Here is a 20083-nt window from a genome sequence, read left to right as displayed (position 1 = left end):
GCTAACATTTCTGTTGAATATAGCCTAATATCGTAAAATGTGTTTAGGCTTAGCCTACAGACTGTAATTTAAGCAACGACAAACATTGTAGCCTAAACATTTTCTGAGTAAATGATTTCACATGGAGGATCAATCACTTTGTCATACCTAAAACAAGACTGTAGATTGTCAGCCTTTGTCCATAGATCGATACAGGGGCCCTGCTGTGAACAGAGACGTAACTCTGCTCGAGGCTAAATTTTAAACATATAGGCCTACCTACTTGTAGCCTAACTATTTTGAGGCTAAGAATTATGCCGTAGACCTAAATTCTCGGAATGACTCTAACTTGTTTCGCATTTCGTCCTGATTAGTTTTGAACGTTTCTTGTGGGCTAATCACTTCAGACACTGAGCCATTCAATGTTCAGACGGGTTGGTCGGTAAGTTGCCCTCTGTGTGAAGCAATTAGCGGGCCTTAGGCCTAAGTCTTTTGAAGATTTCTTTTGAGGCGGATCTCTACAACATGAAACATTTACATCACAACGGATTTAGTTAGTTCTCTAGTTATAGGGCTTATTCGCAAACACCGCCGCGGCCATATTGTTGATATGACATTCCAGTTCTATAGGCTATATTCTATGTGACAATCGCCTGTAGCGCGTAGATTTGAGCTGAGCAGAGCACAGTAGCCTAACGGCTTCATCTCGTCAATATAAGTAAATAAACGTATGGACCCATATCTAATAGCATTAAGTAAAGATCCGTCATTATTGTCAACTGTAAATTACCCCGATATTTATTTTTAGCCTAACTGTCTTGTTCATACATCGGCACACGTCGCAGCTGAAGGGGACAAGCGTTCAAGTCGCCTGAGTCAAGGTCGGCGAACTTATATTTGTTCCACCAACGACATCGTCTAACATTGCCATGATCGCAGAGAATAAAGTTGCATCTCATTGGACTGCAATTGTATCTTGCGTTTGCCTGTTGCTCACAACCTGCAGCCAAGGACTTTGCTAAAGTAGTTTAAAGTGGGTTAGCCAGTGATCGTTTTTGTCTGATAACTTCTACAGGAGGATCTATGATGCAACTACATGTCTGGCAGAAAGGGCTAACATATTCTCTGTAACATTTCCAAAATCCAAGTGAACAAAACACTATACAAATCAGAAGTATCTACTGATATCTTTCTCCGCTGAGTTTGTTCCTACTATTTGCCACTTGCCGTGCCACTAAGACAAGCTGAAAAGGGCGCATCATGAATAAATATATTAGCCTTTAGGCTACTGTAAACGTTGGCTAACATTGCCTACCTAGCAATGCTATGCAAATGCAATTATGTCCAAAGGTAATCTATGGTAGGCGACTACATCAGGCTACTGCTGATGTCTCCGCATTGCATAGGGGCAGCTGTCTGCGCTGTCTAAAACGTATTTAACTTAAGCCCACAGAGGACAATATAATATAGTATTAATAATACAAATATAATAATGGCGATGTGAGGAGTTGGCTGTAAGTTTAGCCTAGGCTATTTATCATATGTAGCCACAAGTCTCTCCTGCGCTGACTACTTCTCAGTCTCATTCTCTTCTCGTTTTCTGACCATGTCAACATTGAGCAACGAAAATAAGGGAGATTTTCCGGGTTACTCACCCAAAATACAGGGGAATTTCAACATTCGTCTTTCTGTTGCTATCCCTCTGCTGAGAGCAAGAAGTCGTAGGACTACAAAACTGCTGCACTAATTAAACGAGGTGTGAAGCTAAGCTAGGTCTAATGAGATTGTCATCAAATCGTGCTCTCTCCCACACTGTTCGGATCACTCTCAAGCAAAACGATGCTTTAAAAACATATTTTCGCTGCAAGGGCAGGGGGTACAGGACAACAGTAAAGAGACGGCCAAGTCCGATGGGGCTAATGTTATGAAAGTAATAAAATATGGGATATTTTACGGGAAAATATTAAAACAGGAAGACACCTGGAAAAAAGTTGACAGGTAGGCTATGTTTCTGACAGTGGGTGAATCTAGGGCTATTTGCTGTTAGAACGGCCTGTATTGCTGTTGTTATAACGGCCTGCACTGTAGCCTAGGCCTATTGCACAACATAGGCCTACCATCACGTTAAATTTTGTACAAATAAATAAATAGCCTACAGCGATCATACCGGTGCTGTCGCGCTTGTCAATTGACAGCTGCATTAAATAGACCCACCTATGCATTTTCTATATCAACAAAATGGCCGCTGCGAACGTTATTACCTGATTATTACGTAGATCGAATAAGCCTAATAGCCTAATCCTGGAATCGTCATTCTTTTCATAAGGACACAAAGTATCCCCAAGTGACGCATCTTCACAGGCGCAAGCAGGCTCCAATAAGAACTCCACGGCAACAATAAGAATAGTTCCCACATTCCAGCAAGAAAAGTGTCATAAGGGCCTACCCTTGGTGGTGATACAAAGTTGCAGTCTACGCATTGCTGATAGCCTACACAAAGTCGCAGCCTGGGGATTGTTGAAATAATAAGTTGATACAAAGTCGCAGCCCTTGGTTTTATAAAGGCTAGAAATTACACCCTGCACCCTAGCCTAAACAATTGTAATAATTTAATGGTCAAAACAGATTTTTTAAAATTATTTAAGATCAGTAGCCTACAGTCAGAACTCATTTCCAGAAAAGCAACAGATAACATCAATTAAAATGAAGAGTTGGTCATCAAAATTGAAAATGACTTTGCGCCAGATGCAATCGGACGAATTTTCTAGTCTAATTTTAACAACTTAGGCTATTCCTAGTTCACGTTTGCCTGTTCATTGTGCATTCTGCCACGAACACAATTGTTCGGATTTTGAAACTTGTTTTGCTTGACGCTTAAAAAGGTAACGGGTCTAAAATTGAGACCTATTCGATGTTATGTCTGGAGAAATCTGCACGCTTAGATGTAGCACTATGTAACCGGAACAACGTCATGTCAACATCTAGCTAGGCTACAGGTTTTTGTGGCATGGTCAAGAAATATTTATTAACGATAATGCGCAATGGATTGTGGTTGCAACATGCCTTGAAAATTCACCGCGATAACAATAAATCACGAAACAGTAGCCTATAAAGTTCTGATATCTAGTATGTTGCATTTTACCTGTATGCACGCGGCTCGTTGGTCTAGGGGTATGATTCTCGCTTAGGGTGCGAGAGGTCCCGGGTTCAAATCCCGGACGAGCCCTGTTTTTTGTAAGTGTTCTGGATTTAAATAACCACCAACCTAAGAAAGATCAAGGTTTACATAATGTAGGCCTATGCTATATCGAAACATATTCAGTGAAAGAGTTTACATTCGGCATGCGTGTTGTCACTTGGCACCAATGTGCCTACCGTGTAGCAAGTAGCCTAGCCTAATCCAAGGCATATCCTATCACAACACATGCTCTGTTTATAGGAATGTAGGCAGCCTATAACGCTCCATATGGTTGTCTCCCGGGGGTATTCAGTCTCTTAGGCCTACATGTGAATATCACAACAATTAAAAGCCTAAAGCAAAACAATTAGGGTGATTGACGTGCGGTCAGTTTTGGTGCCTATGGCCACAAAACAAACCCTTTAAAGTTTGTTTTACAAATACAAACGGATTTATCTTAATCCTTTCATCACCCGTCTTTAAATTGTAAAAACAATACAATTGTGCTTTCATCATGGTCATAGACTCAGGTAGCCTACATATGGACCTTGGAAGTTGTTAAACTATAAACAAAATGATCAAATATGGGACCTCATGAGTGAGTGAAAGACAGAGGAAGGGGGAGGGCAAGCAGGCTAGTTAGAGGATCTTAAATGCATAATCTGTATGTGGTCTGAAAGCAGGATTAGCTGTTGAAAGGTTTCCAGGGGATATGTCATAAAAGGGATTACTACACTTAATCAGACTCATTCACACATATGGGAGATTGAGAGAATGCATGTTTACTTAACTTCTGCTGAACCCCTTTTATGTTGACAGTGAATACTCTGCTCAAGGAGTGTGGGGTTATCTCTAGAGATACCTCTTTTACTCTCAATGGCAGCTGTCCAGGTGGTATAGAAACTGTTGAATGGCGAAGGCCTTTGAGATGGCATTTGTGATTGGTTCATCCTGGTATTTGAATGTACAATGCAATTGGAGAAAGCAACATTTGGATGGTGTAGTCTAATTAGAAATGAAGCAGAACTGAACAACATACCCCCCACAGGTTGTCATGAAGAAAATATACATTCCACATGGCATTTATGGTAATGATTTGATAAACAATTGGACAAGGCAAGGAGTTGTTTAGTGTGCTTGGTTTCACTTGTTTCAGAAGTACATACATTTGTGGCCTATGCAAGGTTCAAGGTCATCTTTATTGTCCTCCATGAAAGCAAATATTCTTGGAAATAAGACATCACACACAGGCAGGCATTCATTTGAACTAATACATATACATGCCTGAGACAGCTAATGAAATGTGAATAGGATGTGTCTGCGAGACTGAATTTCCTGCTTGCCTTCACCAACTGTTTTACATGCAACAGAAACTAGTCTCAAAGGAAGTGGATTCGTCCCCCTCCTATCACTCTACCATTCAATCTTTTTTTTTGCCTTTTCCTTTTTGATTGTGAAATGTTCGTGTCCTGAGGACACTGCTGGGCGTTATTGTGTGTATGCTTCGTGAGGAGTGTGTGAGGGAGTAAGGTGAGATGAGATTCATGTATATGAAAGGCCAGCAGTTGAGGAGCGAGGGGATGCAGAGGCCAGTTCTTCCTGTTGGATCCAACAACCCCCCCCCCCCCCACACACACACACACACTCAAGTTCACACTCACTCTTGCAAACACACACACACAAACACACATACATTAAACTTCAGGAAATTATGAAAATGCAGGACAAATCAGGTAACTATAGGAAAGAAGATGCACAGATAAACAAGCCATTTGGGGTTCAAAGACTGATCCATTTTAGGTGGTGCCCATTTTGTTAGGTGAAACACCCCCAACAACTCAATATACATTCAGACCATTGTGTATTGGATGTTTAGAGGCCAGACAGTCGAATACAGTCATCAAAGCTCTCGGCTTTGAGATGCGCAAGACTTGTACTGGCAAAGGTGATACTGCAGTCAATGGCCTTTCCTACCCCACATTGATCCCACATTATCAAACAGGTTAAACTACTAAGCTAATGCCTTTTAACGTTTCAAATGTGTAAGAAATGCAGGGGACTGACTACAGTATCAGTGACTTCATGGGGATTTTTTCTGTTGGTTTAAGTTATTTTCTACCTGAAACTGAGAAAGCTTTGGTGAAGGCAATCATTACATTTTTCATATTCCAGTCTCATCCTCCTCTTTGATAGCTTGTTGACAAATTGTTTTGAAACCTCAGAGAAAGTGGGTAGACAGTGTTAGTTTTTGTGATGTACTCACATACAAAATAAAAATGTAAATCATTTTAAAGAATGTACTTAAACTGTTAAATTCAATCTAAAATCATGGATTACACAATTGACCTTGTGCCAGCTGTAGGTTCACCGTACTATATTTGACAGTGAAATCTTTCAACGTTCTAAAGCTCTGAAAGCAGGTGACATTACATTGTTGCTCTTCATTATGTCGAACTGGCAGACAGACGAATAGTAAAAAATCTGCATTCAGATTTAACAAACGCCACTAAAGGCATAGCTGCAGTTGTCCACTTAGAGGCGCTGTTGCTATTCACTTATGAATAACTACATGAAACAGTCAAAAAGCACACTCAATTTAAAATCACTAACAAATGCAGATGGTCTCTAACTGCATGGTATTCTAACCTCAGAGATACAAAGGGAATTGTATAACACAACATTCTTCAACTACGTAGCAAAAGCTATGCATAAACAACCCAGATTACAGAAACTTTGAGAGTGAGGAAGAAACTATTTAATATTATAAAAAATCAGATCCATTTACAAAACCAACCAAACAGAATTCTATTTATATACATATTTACACCCACAATACAGTTTACAAATGTACATTATTTTCAGCAAAACAGGATAACAAATATACCATATTTACCTACAATATCACTCAAACACATTCAAAATATTACTATGTAAGAAGATTCAATAGAAAAATAGCAGAGATTAAGAGGCCTACAAGGAAGTAGGCATTTAGACTGACGCCATACTGAATCAATGTTCATGTTCACATTCAAAGTATCCAAACAATGCTTTTAATTAATGTTCTGACCTTCCCTTAATTGAGGCAAAGGTTAATACAGCGTCAAGCAAATATACTTCTTACAATGACTCCTCATAGATTCTTCTTTCGCCAGAATCGTCTGGGAGGTTTCCACATCTGATAACAGCTCCTCACAAAAGAAATATAAAAAAGTCCATGTGAAATCATCAATAGGGTAATAGGCCAGAGAGACTGCAAGTGTTACCTGGGTGTCTTCCCCAAAACAGGGATCATGTCTCTTTATCAAACATCTCATATCGCTCCGTTAAACCACCCACTGGGATTCCATGTCGTCTGTGATTTCCCTTCCAGATGTGAACTGACATCAGTATACACAACTGGACCCTTTTTGGCATGTACAGCCTTGCGGAAGTTAGTGTGGATGTTGACTAGTAGTTAATCTGATTGATGTGGGACCTCTTTGCAATATTCATTCAAGACTAGTTACAATGTTGGGTTATATGACTGTGTTGAGTTACATGACCACTTCTTTGAATATACAGCATTGTCTTCAGGTACATAGGTACATGGCTTAGTGGTTGGTTATATGGCAGAGTATGTGGCTATATGGTTGCATTTCGAGCTAAAATGTTGTAATATGAACTACAGGGCCATAGGCATGGTTACATGCTAACTTCACAGGGGCTTTATCAATTCTTGTTGACCAGTGTCCATGATCATCTTGTTTACTGGTGTCCATCATCATTCTCAGAGATAGCTTATGAGTCTACATGAGCAAACTATTTGTAGACAATTTTTAGACTTATAGAATCCTACATGTGTATCTCAATTTACACCATTTCCTTTTTTTTTTTATCTTCTGGTGTCTCCAATGCAACTGTTACATGACATACTGTTGCCTTATCTGGCGAGCTATTGCATGCATGCGTCTCGATTACGTCAGTTGGCACCAGCACTTTATGATTACTGTCAAGGATTCCCAAAGAGTTCGTCATGGTGCCCTAGGAGTATGGAATCCCTCCTTGCTTCCAGGGCGTGGATTAGTCTGGGTGTGCGGCAGATGGGGTGAGGGGAGAGGAGGTGCTGGCCCAGGGCCTGAGGGTGGAGGTGAGAGAGGGGAAATGGCAGAAGGAGGTGGATGGGGGTGTCTTTTACTTTGTCTCCATACCGAGTAGTGATAAACTGACTTTTTCGGTTTCCTAGGATCATCCCCTACAGGCAGAGACGAAGGTTTGGGAGTCTGGATAAAGGGGTGCGGTTTTGCGGTCGGAAAAGGTGTGTGTGTGGGTGGAAATGGTGGGTGCCCTTCATTAAATTTAAGCGTGCCCGCCAGATGGAGCCTCCCCCAGGCGGATGCTGCCCAGGAAGGTGGTGTGGTTGGTCATGCTGATTGAGGTGTCCTCGTACACCATGCGGATGGAGATCTTCTGGCGGGCGCGGAGCAGGCACACCCCGGCCGTGTAGCACGTGTTGAACTTGCGCTGGCCCGTCTCGATGCTGCGAGTGCAGCGCAGGAACGGCGTCTTATCCACCATCACCTCGTAACTCGCGATGTCTGTGAAGTTCAGGTAATATACCTGGCAGGGCACGCATACATACACATACACACACACACACACACACACACACAGACCAGAAATAAACATTGAAGAAAGAGTTCTGAAGACCTTAAACAACAATATTGCATTAGCTGATACTAAAGTGCATGCATATGGTATTGGGAACATAACAGCAACTATCATTAGTAATGTCTTAAAATTACTAATATTACTTATACTTCTAAAATATAAGCTTTTAGACTCCCCTTGACTTAAAAAGTGCAAAATAAATACTGAAATCCCCTGGCCGTGTATTAGTGCGCACACTGGTCCTAACGCAGGAACCCAATTGAAACAGCCACAGACTTTAGGCTGCAGCTGTGAAAACTCCTCACCTTAGTCAAACTAATCCCACATATCAGAGACGACATACATTTGTGGTTTGCAGACACAGATGTGGCCAGATTTTATGTTTGGAGGGAGATGAGCGGGGGGAGGGGGTGTCTTAAGATCAAAGCTATGTTCATATAGTCTGTCAAAATACTATGCCTTTTCCAGACACTTGTTTGGTTTCTTTAAGGTCACAACTTGTCAATGACTGCAATATAAGATTCTGAATCGAATGCATCAAACAGCTCTGATCCCACTATGACCAACTCCAAATGTTTGCTGTCTGTTGAGGTTGGGATGGAATGCTAAACTGATGTCCCTTTAGGAGAAGAAGGTGCATAATTCCACTGTACAACTGGAGATGGTTCTGGTATTGAAAAACACGGCTGGGTTCATTTGAACAAGTAATAAGCCCTCATCCTTTATTCTTATGTCAAATGAAGGGTTCACTGGCAAATCTACAACCACTGTCTCCGTTTAGATATAAAAGTATACAGCCTACTAATTTATTCCCGACGTGAAAAAAAAAATAGTTGTGCTACATGCCAGTTGAGGGAACAGATCCACACTACCAATTTGTCACTGCATCATTTCTGTGTAAGCCAAGGGGGAGTCCAGTGACATGCAGGGCAGGCGGGAGTAGGAGTTAGGTCAAGGACCGTACTCACTTCTACCTGACTATAGATGAAGTAGGTGCCATCCACCAGCACCTCCAGTTCGCCCGAGTGGGAGTGCATCTTAAACACCTTGTGATGCATGGAGATCATTTTCCAGTTTCTGAGTACGCCTTCTGAAAGATCTCAGTGTGAGAAAAATGCAGTCACTCAACATCCGTAATAAGAATTAAGACACACAGACACACAGACACACACATACACACAAACAAACATAAATTCACACGCACGCCCGCCTGCCCGTGCACACACACACACACACACACACACACACACACACACACACACACACACACACACACACACACACACACACACACACACACACACACACACACACACACACACACACACACACACACACACACACACACACACACACTTCCGTGGTCTCTCCCATGATTTAAAACACTGTCTGGCTGTCATTGACATGTCATTAACTTGAAACTTAACCATACTACACAATAAAATCACAAAACACACAATAACTTGGCCAACTGGGAAACATTTTAAATAACGCTGTTGGGTAACACTGTCAGCAGGACCCAGCGGAGTGGAAAAAACACGAAAGCAGAGAAGGCCTTGAATTTGTACAGAACACCTAAAAAGCCTTCGATACAATATCAACTCAAGTGTTCAGATAAAGGTTTTTGTTCTCCCAATGTTGCTCATCAGTGTTACCCAAAGAGTTCCCCTGTGTGTCATAAGCAAAAGAGAGAAGTTGTTGCGTAATTGAAGAGGTTTCTAAAAGTTAACTCTTACCTTCCTTCACCTGTATCGTGGTCTCTTGCCCCTGAAGATGAACCACGGCTGGCTGTGGGGCACAAAGCAAATAAAGGTCTTTAAGAGACCACCACCTAGTGGCCACTGTTGGAACTTTGTGATACAAATGAACATAGGTAAAAGCATGCAAAGGTACTAGAACAGAGAAAAAGACTTTCATTTGTTCACACTAACATTCTCTCACAGCTTATTGTAACATAACTTTTCGGCAAGTTCATGAATTTACCAAGTCAAATATACCTGAAAGTCTTTCTGCCGGCCCTTGTCATTTCCCCCTGGAGGCAAACAACATGAGGTACAATAAGATCCATGCAACAGTCAGTTATACATTTACCCTGTTCATTAGTACAGGAGATGGTAAGGGGAAATATTCACCACTTCTGTAAGAGGAGGATGTGGAGTTTGTGGAGTCAGTGGCGAGCTTGGAGCGTGATCGTTTCGTACCTGACGAACCTTGGGGCCCGGGCGGACCCTGTGGCCCTGGGGGGCCGGCCGGCCCTGGGGGACCCGGTGGTCCAGAGGGTCCCATGGCATTGGTGCCGGGGATGCCTGGTATGCCAGGGATACCCGGGGGCCCTTGAGGCCCAGGAGGGCCTGGTGGACCAGGGGCACCTGGGGGCCCTTTCTTGCCTATCGGGGGACGACAATGGAAACAGGTTACACGGTGGTAGAACCCAAGAAAAAAACCCAAGAAGTTTTGAGATAGCTGTAAATTCATTTCTTGTGATCTTAAACTCAAACAAAATAAACCGACAAAATGCTGCACAAATCTGGGTTAAATGTACAATGTATATGCCTTCCTAAACACACACAAACTGTCTGTACAAATGTGGTACAATGCTGTTTCTGAAGCTAAATATGGTGTCTTTTTATAAACCGACAAAATGCTGCACAAATCTGGGTTAAATGTATAATGTATGCCTTCCTAAACACACACAAACTGTCTGTACAAATGTGGTACAATGCTGTTTCTTAAGCTAAATATGGTGTCTTTTTATGGGCTGTGGGAGCTGTACCTTTTTTCTTTCTTTTTCCATTGCCACCATTTGGATCTGAGAAGAGAGAAGGAGAATATCAGTGTTTCAAAAGTTAGCTTCAATTTCATGACCTATAAAAACACCACACTGTTGTACGGACACCCCTGAGTGTCAGAATCTAGCCTTATGTGCTATGTGCATGTCTGTGCCTGGAAATAAATTTAGATAGGCTGAAGTTTGTGATGGCATCACTCCAACGCTTGAGGATGATTAACGATAACATCTTACGACACAAGGCCAGCGTGTTGTTTTTTTATGCCTTAGAGATAAATAAACAGATTTTCATCAGTGGGTCTGTTTAATGAGGAAAGCTGGCTGAAATCTGGTCCACGTTAGAGGAGGAACGACGGATACCCTTTCTCTTTCTCTCTCTCTGCATCTCTCTCTCTGAAGAGAAAAGAGGAGGTAGTGGTGGGCCTGTAGTCTGGGAGTAATTAGCATTTAGAGACTGTGGAATTTTACTGAATTAAAATAAAAATGGTCTCACAAGGTAGGTCTCACTAATGCTCAGACACACAGGAACTCGAGGAAAGCCACAGCCTCTGTGGCAGGAGGGAGAGAGAGAGAGCAAGAGCGAGGGGAAACCTGGAAAGATTTCACAGATATTAATTTGCCAGGTATTTTAATATTCTGTGCCAAGCACATGTTGAGCCCTTAAAAAGTTGAAGGGCCGTAGGGAGAGAGGAAGAAGAATTGTTCTGAAGGAGACTCAAATGAAACATTTCCCAGAATGATCTGGGACTTTTTCTCTGAAATCAGGATCCAGAAATGTGGCACTCAGTGCGAGCAGTAAAGTCTGGTTCCTCTGATGGTTTTGTGGCTCAGTCTTGAAGCATTTTAGCAACAAAAAAAGATGTTTGATCACTGTAACACCATGGAGCCACCATCCAGAAACGTCCACTCCCATCCAATATTATCTGGCAGCACTAAAAACGTTTATTGTGTATGTCTTTAAAATAAATCAATTGTTACCATGATTATGTCTTATTAGTTACTTAATTGTTAACTTTGAAGCAACAAAACATGACTACACCGCAATGCAATATGACAGACGCACAAGCACAAAGAAAATGGAGCCACCTTGGCAACAGGATGTCCTACAGGATTCCTACTGTGTATTGAATTTTGCTTTGTGTTTTACCACAAATAGTTTTTACTAGACGCACACACTCACTTTCAGTCAGCAAACAATATCAAGTTGAAACTTGTAAGAAATATTTTGAAATCTAAAAGTTTGCCTGTTCTCAAATCTTAGAGCCATTGAGACCTCCCTAATATCATTTTTTTTCCTTACAGGTATACTGCTCATGACTATGTTAGTTGACATTAGTGTCAAACTAATTTAATGAGCTCATATTGACAGATCTGTGTGCCCTAAAATTAGTAGAATCAGCAAGGAGAGGGAATGTGGTAGGTCTGATTACAAAAATAATAATAAATAAATAATAATGAATAAAATAATAATAAATAAAAATAAATCACAGTACTTTTACTTGATTTTACTTGACTTACTAGATAATGAAGTACATTTGAAGGCAAGTCATTTTGTTCTTTAAAGGTACAGTTAGCGATCACACACTTGTCATTGTCACATTAAGCAATCATCTCCTCACAATCTGCTAGCTGCCCATTCCGTGAGTACACTGTCAAAAAACCTGGTAGGCAGCCCAGGCTCCAAAAACTGGAAACAAACAAAGTGGGGGCAGCCTTTCCCCCAAACTAAAACAAAACCCTGTGTGGAGTTTCTCTGAGAATACTGGAGGGAGGGGTGATCTACCTCTCTGGCATGTTTTGTTTGGTCATTGGTTAAAATATAATGTATGTTGTTTTGGACAAAAGTGTCTGCTACTCATTTTAAATATAAACGTAAACATAAAAAAACACAACTTCCTGCGCAATTCCAGACTGCGCCTTTAACACAAGTGGAAATTTAGATGTTTTACAGGAGTAATATTTCCCCAAGAATGTCTGCTTTCACTCAAGGAGAGGATTTGTGTACTTTGCTCACCACTGCAATTTACCCAACAACATGCACGCGTCTGCGTCAGCTCGACATGACTAATGATGAGTATTGGTTTTATTACTACGTTTGAAGATGACACACAATATAAATGACATATAAGCAGACCCTTCTCTGGGTACCAGAAAGGTAAACGATTTTAAAAGACTCTAAACAGTGGTGCTGAACCAAAAGAGGGCTGTTCCATGGAGGGTTTACCACAGACCTACAGTACGAGTCAATGAAACGAGCATCTTACCCACACCATGAGCTTGTTTAAACTGGATGGTGAGTTGTTTTTCACCCCCATAAGACATAATTTTGCTTTTCTTAATTCAAGTTGTTTCTGTGCGTCGCATATGCGCGCTTCTCACGCAATATCTCTTTTTCTCAAAACACCAGAGATCAAAAGTAAGACGAACAATTTGCTAAAGACGCTCCCTTCAAATTCTGTATTCGTTCCAGATGCCTTTAGTTTGCCGCACGTTCAGCACATTCTTTGATGTGAAAGTAAACACGGATTGCATGGCGTCCAGTCGATCGACACAGAGCAGGATGCACTGCACCAGTGGACAGGCAGGAGACAGGATGAGAGAGGCCAAGAGGAAAGGAAATAAAAGAACTGTGTCCAGCTATTGGCCTTCTTGCTTGCTGCCTCTCACATACTAATCATGTTGCTTTCGGTAGTCCCTCAGGTACCGTTCATTATCACCGAGGACCAAGAACACACACACACACACACACACACACACACACACACACACACACACACACACACACACACACACACACACACACACACACACACACACACACACACACACACACACACACACACACACACACACACACTTTCTGCTACAGTTAATGGTTTTAAAAGATCAACAAACCAATATATGAGATTGCTATTGAGGAAGCAAACCCGGAAAAATGTTTATCTGCTTGCATGACAGAACAAGTCAGGTAGCTAGCCATCTGCTTCCTCTGATGCCATCAGTTTGCGGTGCCAAGAACAATCAGACTGTAAGATTTAACCCTTTGAGGAGTGAGTTGTTCTGCAAGTCATTCGAAAATGATGTCAAACGGATCTAAAAAATGTGCTTCAAAAATTTGCTCATTATCACATCATCAAATGGAACCTTCACTTCAATTTCAATTTTCAATTTATTGTGCTTATAGAGTGCAAAAACATTACACATGTATCATGGCGCTTTACAGAATGTAGGCAGAGAGAGAAGAAAGGAAGAAAAGAAAAGAAAGAGAGGCCCATGGGTAACAGGGGCGAGGAAAAACTCCCTAGAATTGGAGATACATATAGGAAGAAACCTCGAGCAGATCCACGACTCAAGGGCCTGACCCATCTGCCTAGGGTCAGTACAGGACAGTAAGGTCTGTATACATGACAAATGCTTATGATAGTCAGGTGTAGAGAATAAGACATGGTGTTAAAAGCACTTGAGCTGAAAGTTACAAGAGGTGGGATGATTACGTATCTGGTATGATAATTCATTAATCCTGATTTAGTGACAGAAAGTTCAAATAGTCCAGTGTTGGAATTGTCCAGGGGAAGGGAGTTGTCAAGGGGCATGTGGTGGGTCAGCAGACGGGCCAGAAATCCGGGCAGAGTTGTCATAGGCAGGTGATGGGTTGCTAGGCTGTACGGGCCAGGAATCCAGATAGGGGGACACTTGCCAACGGCATCATCATATATTTGTTATTATATTCCATAATCAACAGAGAATTCACAGAAGTTCCCTGCTTTGTTTTACGTGTAAAGGTACACGGTGTTTCTGGTTTCTATTGAAGTCGATCACACTCTCTCTCTTGACTGATGGGGGTAAACACTTGTCCAATTCAGTTACCATGACATACACAATGTGTCTCACAGAGTGAGATTTATGTGTGGGAATGGCTTCAGCCCCAGCTTCACTTTGGTTTGCTTACTGTCCACAAAATCAGGACCATATCTGCCCGGAGGGCAAAGACCCTGGCCCCGCAGGAATGCCACTCCTCAACCACGCTTAGTTCCTGCACGATGTTGCAGAACCGCACGCTCAGTAACTCTGTACTTTGACTGTAGCAGCAAGTGTAAAGGGGTTGCTGAGGTTTGATAGCATGGCACTATTCAGGAACATATGCGGTTGGTTGATGGAACTATGTTTGGCTTGAGTTCCAGTTAAGGAACTAGAGCATATACAGCATGAGCCTCAAAGCCACATCAGTGCTGGCTATATGGACAATGGGACAATATAACCAATGGATACTATGGCCTGGCTTTAAACTAACCAGTTTGACAAGATAGTTCAGTGAGCAGAAGAGATTTTGTATCATATGCAAGGTAGTATTTACTACTACACTAATGTTTTGTTTTGTATGCAAGTCACTTTGGGCAAAAGCTTCAACTAAAGGATAGATAGATAGTATCTATCTATCTATCTATCTATCTATCTATCTACATGCATCCGTGTGCGTACAAATATTCCCTGAATGGTATAGCTGCATGTATACGCACACTCACACATACGCTGCACTGACAGATTATTACTCATGCATGCAAACATTCCCTGAATGGCATAACTGTTTGTGCATACGCACAAACACACACACACACACACAGAGGCAGACACACTTAGTGCACTGACAGATTATTTACTCATGCGTGCAAACATTCCTTGAACGGTATAGCTGTCCAATTCTTCATATGCACAAGCACACACTCACACTCACACTCACACACAGACAAACACACACTTAGTGCACTGGCAGCCCATTACTCAGCTGTTTGTGCTAGCAGGTGTCGCCACTTAAACATGACCTCAGCTTAAGTCTCCCTTCACTTTAATGAGCAATAAATACTCATCAGCGAGGACATGGATACAAACAACAAAGTCTGTCCCATCTTGTTCTCCATCTCTCCCCAAACCTCACTCACTCACTCCATCTATGTGTGTGTGTGTGTGTATGTATGTATACACATACAAATAGGCCTACACACGTACACACTTACGAAGTCCTTAGTGCCTCAACCCCCTTGAGATTTCACTTCACAGAAGAGTCCCCCCCATTGACTCTGTAAACAGATTGTGACTTGGGGGGAAAAAATAGAAGTGGTAAAACGCTTTAATGAATGGAACAAATTAGCATCAAAGAGGGCCAGCATTAGAACCACATTTTCACAACACGTACTGCAAAAACACATCTGCCACGGGACGCAGAGCCAAGCAAACGGCATACTTAAGGCAAAGTGCAGCAACATAAAAGAGAGCTGATTATTTTAGAAAGGGGTGCTGTGCCAGCTCAGGGTGAGCCATAGGACGAGGGCATGTGGATGTTGGTGTGTGTGTGTGTGTGTGTGTGTGTGTGTGTGTGTTTGGGGTTCTCTCTCTCTCTCTCTGTGTGTAGGGTTGTCGGTCTCTATCTGTGTGTGTGTGTGTGTGTGTGTGTGTGTTTGGGGTTCTCTCTCTCTCTCTGTGTGTAGGGTTGTCGGTCTCTATCTGTGTGTGTGTGTATGTGTGTGTCTACTGGGCCCCTCCTTCCCTCTTTCTCACTACTGGTGTTGGAGAGATAGCCATGAACAACACCAGTGAGCACTGTTATCTGTGTCACTATAGATGACAGGAAATCAGTGTGTCTGAAGAATTGGTTCGGAGAATATCCAAACCACTCTGAAGCTTCCAGCCACATCCTCGTACAAAAGTTCATGATGCATGTGAAATCAAAACTGTTCTAACTAGCTCACTCAAACACTTATGTACTGATGTTATGCAAAAGTAAGCTAACAATTCCCCTTGGCCCAGTAATATTTATTGTCTTTGTGATTACCCTTGGCCCAGCAATATTTATTGTCTTTGTGATGCACTGTGAGTCTTTTAACCCTTACGTCACTCTGTCTCAATCACATGCACACCCTAATTCACATCATCACAGAGTCATTATAGAATCATTTCTCAACAACTTGAAATACAATGGACCTCACAAGCATCTACGGCTTCAGTAAAACCATTATTTTACTACCAGATAGCACACAGGAGTACATGTTTACTACCACACTCAGATTTAGACAAGAGGATAAGGGGCCTAAAATGCAAGAGGAAATACATTAACCCCCGAGGATTAAAATCATCGTAAATTTGACATAAATTGGGGGCGCTGAGGCACAACTGGTAACAGCGCGCGCCCATACCACGGGTCCATGGGGACTGGGTTCGAGTCTCTCTCTCCCACTCACTTCCTGTCACTCTCTCCACTATCCTGTCAGATTAAAAGCATACAATATATACAGTATACTAAATTAGCAAATTATCAGATTGATGTTAAAGGAGTGTGTGTGTGTGTGTGTGTGTGTGTGTGTTTACATTGTGTATGTGGGTTTGTGAGAGAACAAGAGGGAGAAACATTCTGTAAATCACATTTCACAAGGAGTATTCCTGTAGCCTGGAGATTGCAGACCCTGGTAATCTAGAAAGATTAAGGGTCTGGCCACGAATAATGTAATGGCCCAACTCGAGGGGCGGCACCAAGCACGCATTTGAAAATCTCACTGCACGCAATTGGATAAGACTATACGACCAATGTTTACTGACTGATTCCGGACTTCGACGCAATTGGATAACACTACGACGGTCATCTGTTTAGCTCGCCTTTGGCCCCCCAATATCAGATACACCGATGTGATTGGCTCCTGGCGATACAAGTGGCCAAAGTAACGTGCATCATTACTCATTGCCAGAGTGTCTCGCAGAGACAATTCAAATGGATTTTCCAGGGTAGTATTCCTGCACATCTACGGAACATTAATAAGAGCTCAACAACAGTGGGCAAACCCTATTTACCACAGCAGAATGCTAAACATGAGCTGGGGCTATCCATCAGTGCGTCTGAATGAGACAGGAGTGATGGGATCAAAGCTGGGCTTTATAATAAAAGAAGAGGCTGCAGACGCCTGGCCTGGCCTGATTTATCTGTCCTGCTTTGATTTAAGAACTCCTCAATCTCTATTCTGTTACAATGAGCCTGTTAAAGGTTAGGAGTCTGGGAAACACCTGTGTGTGTGTGTGTGTGTGTGTGTGTGTGTGTGTGTGTGTGTGTGTGTGTGTGTGTGTGTGTGTGTGTGTGTGTGTGTGTGTGTGTGTGTGTGTGTGTGTGTGTGTGTGTGCGTGCACGCAACTTTCTGATCATTTGTGTGTGTATATATATCTGTTGTACAGTTGAACTAGACATCTTTTATGATCCCTGTTTACAATTATGGGTTTGAAACTTTTATGGAATAGAAATGAACGCATAAGCAGCCGTAAATTCAGTTCAGATAAAACAGAATCTTAGCACTCAGCTGACTGATGGACACTTTCAACTGGAGGTTCTTGACGCAAGTCTCCAGTCTGCGCTCATTCTGCCCCTCCAGTCCTCTCCTCTCTCACATCTAGGCCTTGGGGGCTTTAAGACCGCCCTCAGAGCGACATGGCAGCATGCACAGACTGACCGGGTTCAGCCATGTCTAATATGTGATGACTTAACTGCATCTGTTTAAACAAACATGCTAATGACACAATTGTATACAAAAACACAGAGATGGAGTACGCATTAGCGGTAGGCTAACAGTAAACAGTAGAGCTTCGTACACACAGCCAGCGGCTGGCTCGTCACCCATTGCCTTATTTCGACTTTGAAGTGTGATGTCTCACGTTGCCAATGGTTATTTCACCTGTAATCAATGGTGGTTACTCATTGCTAATTCTTTCATGTCTGGATACGGCTTAATCGTGGGTGCCCTATCTGCACAGCCACTGACAGAGGACTGGGGTCAGCCACAGACAGTGCAGAGAGCATCGCTGCATATGCACCACCACTCAACCAACCAGTTTTGAGCAGACTTAGCTCTCAGACTTAGCCCTCTTTTTTAAGATTGCAATGGCCCAGGCATTCCAAATGCCACTAACACGGCTGATTTTTTTAGCCTGACTCATTCCAGCCCTACAAATACAGAACGGACCTTTGGAACACTTTGGAACAGGAACAGTTTGGAACACTTGGCCTCCAGCAGAGTTGAAAGGCTATACCACTACCACCGCAAGACATTTTTGCCTTCATGTCTTTAAATTGTCCATGCAAGGCTCTTTCTAGAGGCCATCACAGGACATCTTGTCTTTATACAATAAAACACTTGCTATCTCCCCCATTGTGGAAATGCCCCATTCCATCAGTCCCACTGCGTCCCAAACAGAATGATGTAGATGCAGTCTTAAATGGTGCATAGATGAACTTCGGCTCATCCTGACCGGGGCAATTTGGGTGAAAAGGACGGTGAATGCGCGTCAGAATGTCAACCTCCCCATTCAAAACACACTTGTCCCTTTTCAACAACAGAGCTAAGGATGTTTGTAATGGTTCATTGGCCCATGGTAATGTCTTAAAATTACTTGTTTACGATGTCCTTTTCCAGTTGTAGGTTTATACAAAATTACATCCAAGATTCAAAGAGAAACAGACAACTTGGAACCATGAAAAGAATGAGGTCCTAAAACGGACAACTTATCACAATTTTAACTTTATGCAGATGTCCAAAATATATATTAAAAATTATTTGTGCAAATGTACACCCCAAATCAGAAAAGTTGGGACGTTGTGTAAATATAGATAGATAGATACTTTATTGATCCCCAGGGGAAATTCAAGAAATTAAAGTGCAAATAAACACAGAATGATATAATATACAAGTCTCGTAAACCCATATTTAGCAGCAAAAAGGACATAGACAACATATCAAATGTTGAAAATGAAAAAATTTTGAAAGTGATGCCAGCCACATGTTTATAAAAAAAGTTGGGACAGGAATATGTTTACCACTGTGCTGCTTCACCTCTTCAAAATTCTGTAAACGTTTAGGAACTGAGGAGACCAGTAGCTAGAGTTTTGAGAATGACATTTTATCCCATTCCTGCCCGATACAGGATTTCAGTTGCTCAACAGTATGGGGTATTCTTAATCATGTTTTTCATTCCACGATGCACCTAATTTGACAGGTCTGGACTGCAGACAGGCCATTTTAGCACCTGGACTCTTCCTCTATGGATAATGTAAAATATGTGCAGAATTCATGGCATTGTTTTCCTGAAATATTCAAGGTCTTCTATTGAAAAGACATTGCCTGGATGGCAGTATATGTTGCTCCAAACTGTATACATCATTCAGAATTCCACACCGTCATAAATGTTGGGTTTCGAACTGAGCACTAAAATAAGCTGGATGTTGAATACTTTGATAGGCCCTCTCCTCTTTAGTCCAGATGAGTCCATGATTTCCAAAAAGAATTGCAAATTTTGATTGGTCTACCACAGGACCTTTTTCCACTTTACCTCAGTCCGTTTTAAACAAGATCAGGCCCAGATAAGACTGTGGTATTTCTGTAGCATTACAGAACTAGCATTTCTGAATTGAGCATCAAACTGTGCTAATAGACAATGGTTCAGATCAGAAGTTTTCCTGAGCC

The 20083-nt window shown here is 42.0% G+C and overlaps 1 protein-coding gene and 1 non-coding gene across 2 annotated transcripts in view; one reads left to right on the top strand and one right to left on the bottom strand.

Annotated features, from left to right (window-relative positions):
• The first annotated feature begins 3133 nt into the window (after positions 1-3133).
• trnap-agg (transfer RNA proline (anticodon AGG)) lies at positions 3134-3205 on the top strand. Its single transcript has one exon. It is a non-coding gene; the product is annotated as a tRNA-Pro (tRNA).
• A 2765-nt stretch (positions 3206-5970) lies between these two features.
• eda (ectodysplasin A) overlaps positions 5971-20083 on the bottom strand; it is a 42383-nt gene continuing 28270 nt past the window's right edge. The window contains exons 3-8 of the mRNA XM_076273793.1: positions 10578-10613; positions 9937-10191; positions 9802-9836; positions 9541-9592; positions 8773-8894; positions 5971-7753 (exon numbers count right to left, since the gene is read on the bottom strand). Of these exons, the coding sequence (XP_076129908.1) occupies positions 7493-7753; positions 8773-8894; positions 9541-9592; positions 9802-9836; positions 9937-10191; positions 10578-10613 (761 nt within the window). The 3' untranslated portion in view covers positions 5971-7492. The remainder of the gene's footprint in view (positions 7754-8772; positions 8895-9540; positions 9593-9801; positions 9837-9936; positions 10192-10577; positions 10614-20083) is intronic.

This window comes from Alosa pseudoharengus, unplaced genomic scaffold (genome assembly GCF_046254945.1).
Source record: "Alosa pseudoharengus isolate Yale_2024_CS ecotype anadromous, Long Island Sound unplaced genomic scaffold, YU_APseudo_1.1 YU_APseudo_1.1_scf_8, whole genome shotgun sequence".
In the NCBI taxonomy this organism is placed as follows: domain Eukaryota; kingdom Metazoa; phylum Chordata; class Actinopteri; order Clupeiformes; family Clupeidae; genus Alosa; species Alosa pseudoharengus.
This window is presented reverse-complemented; position numbering and strand designations above follow the sequence as displayed.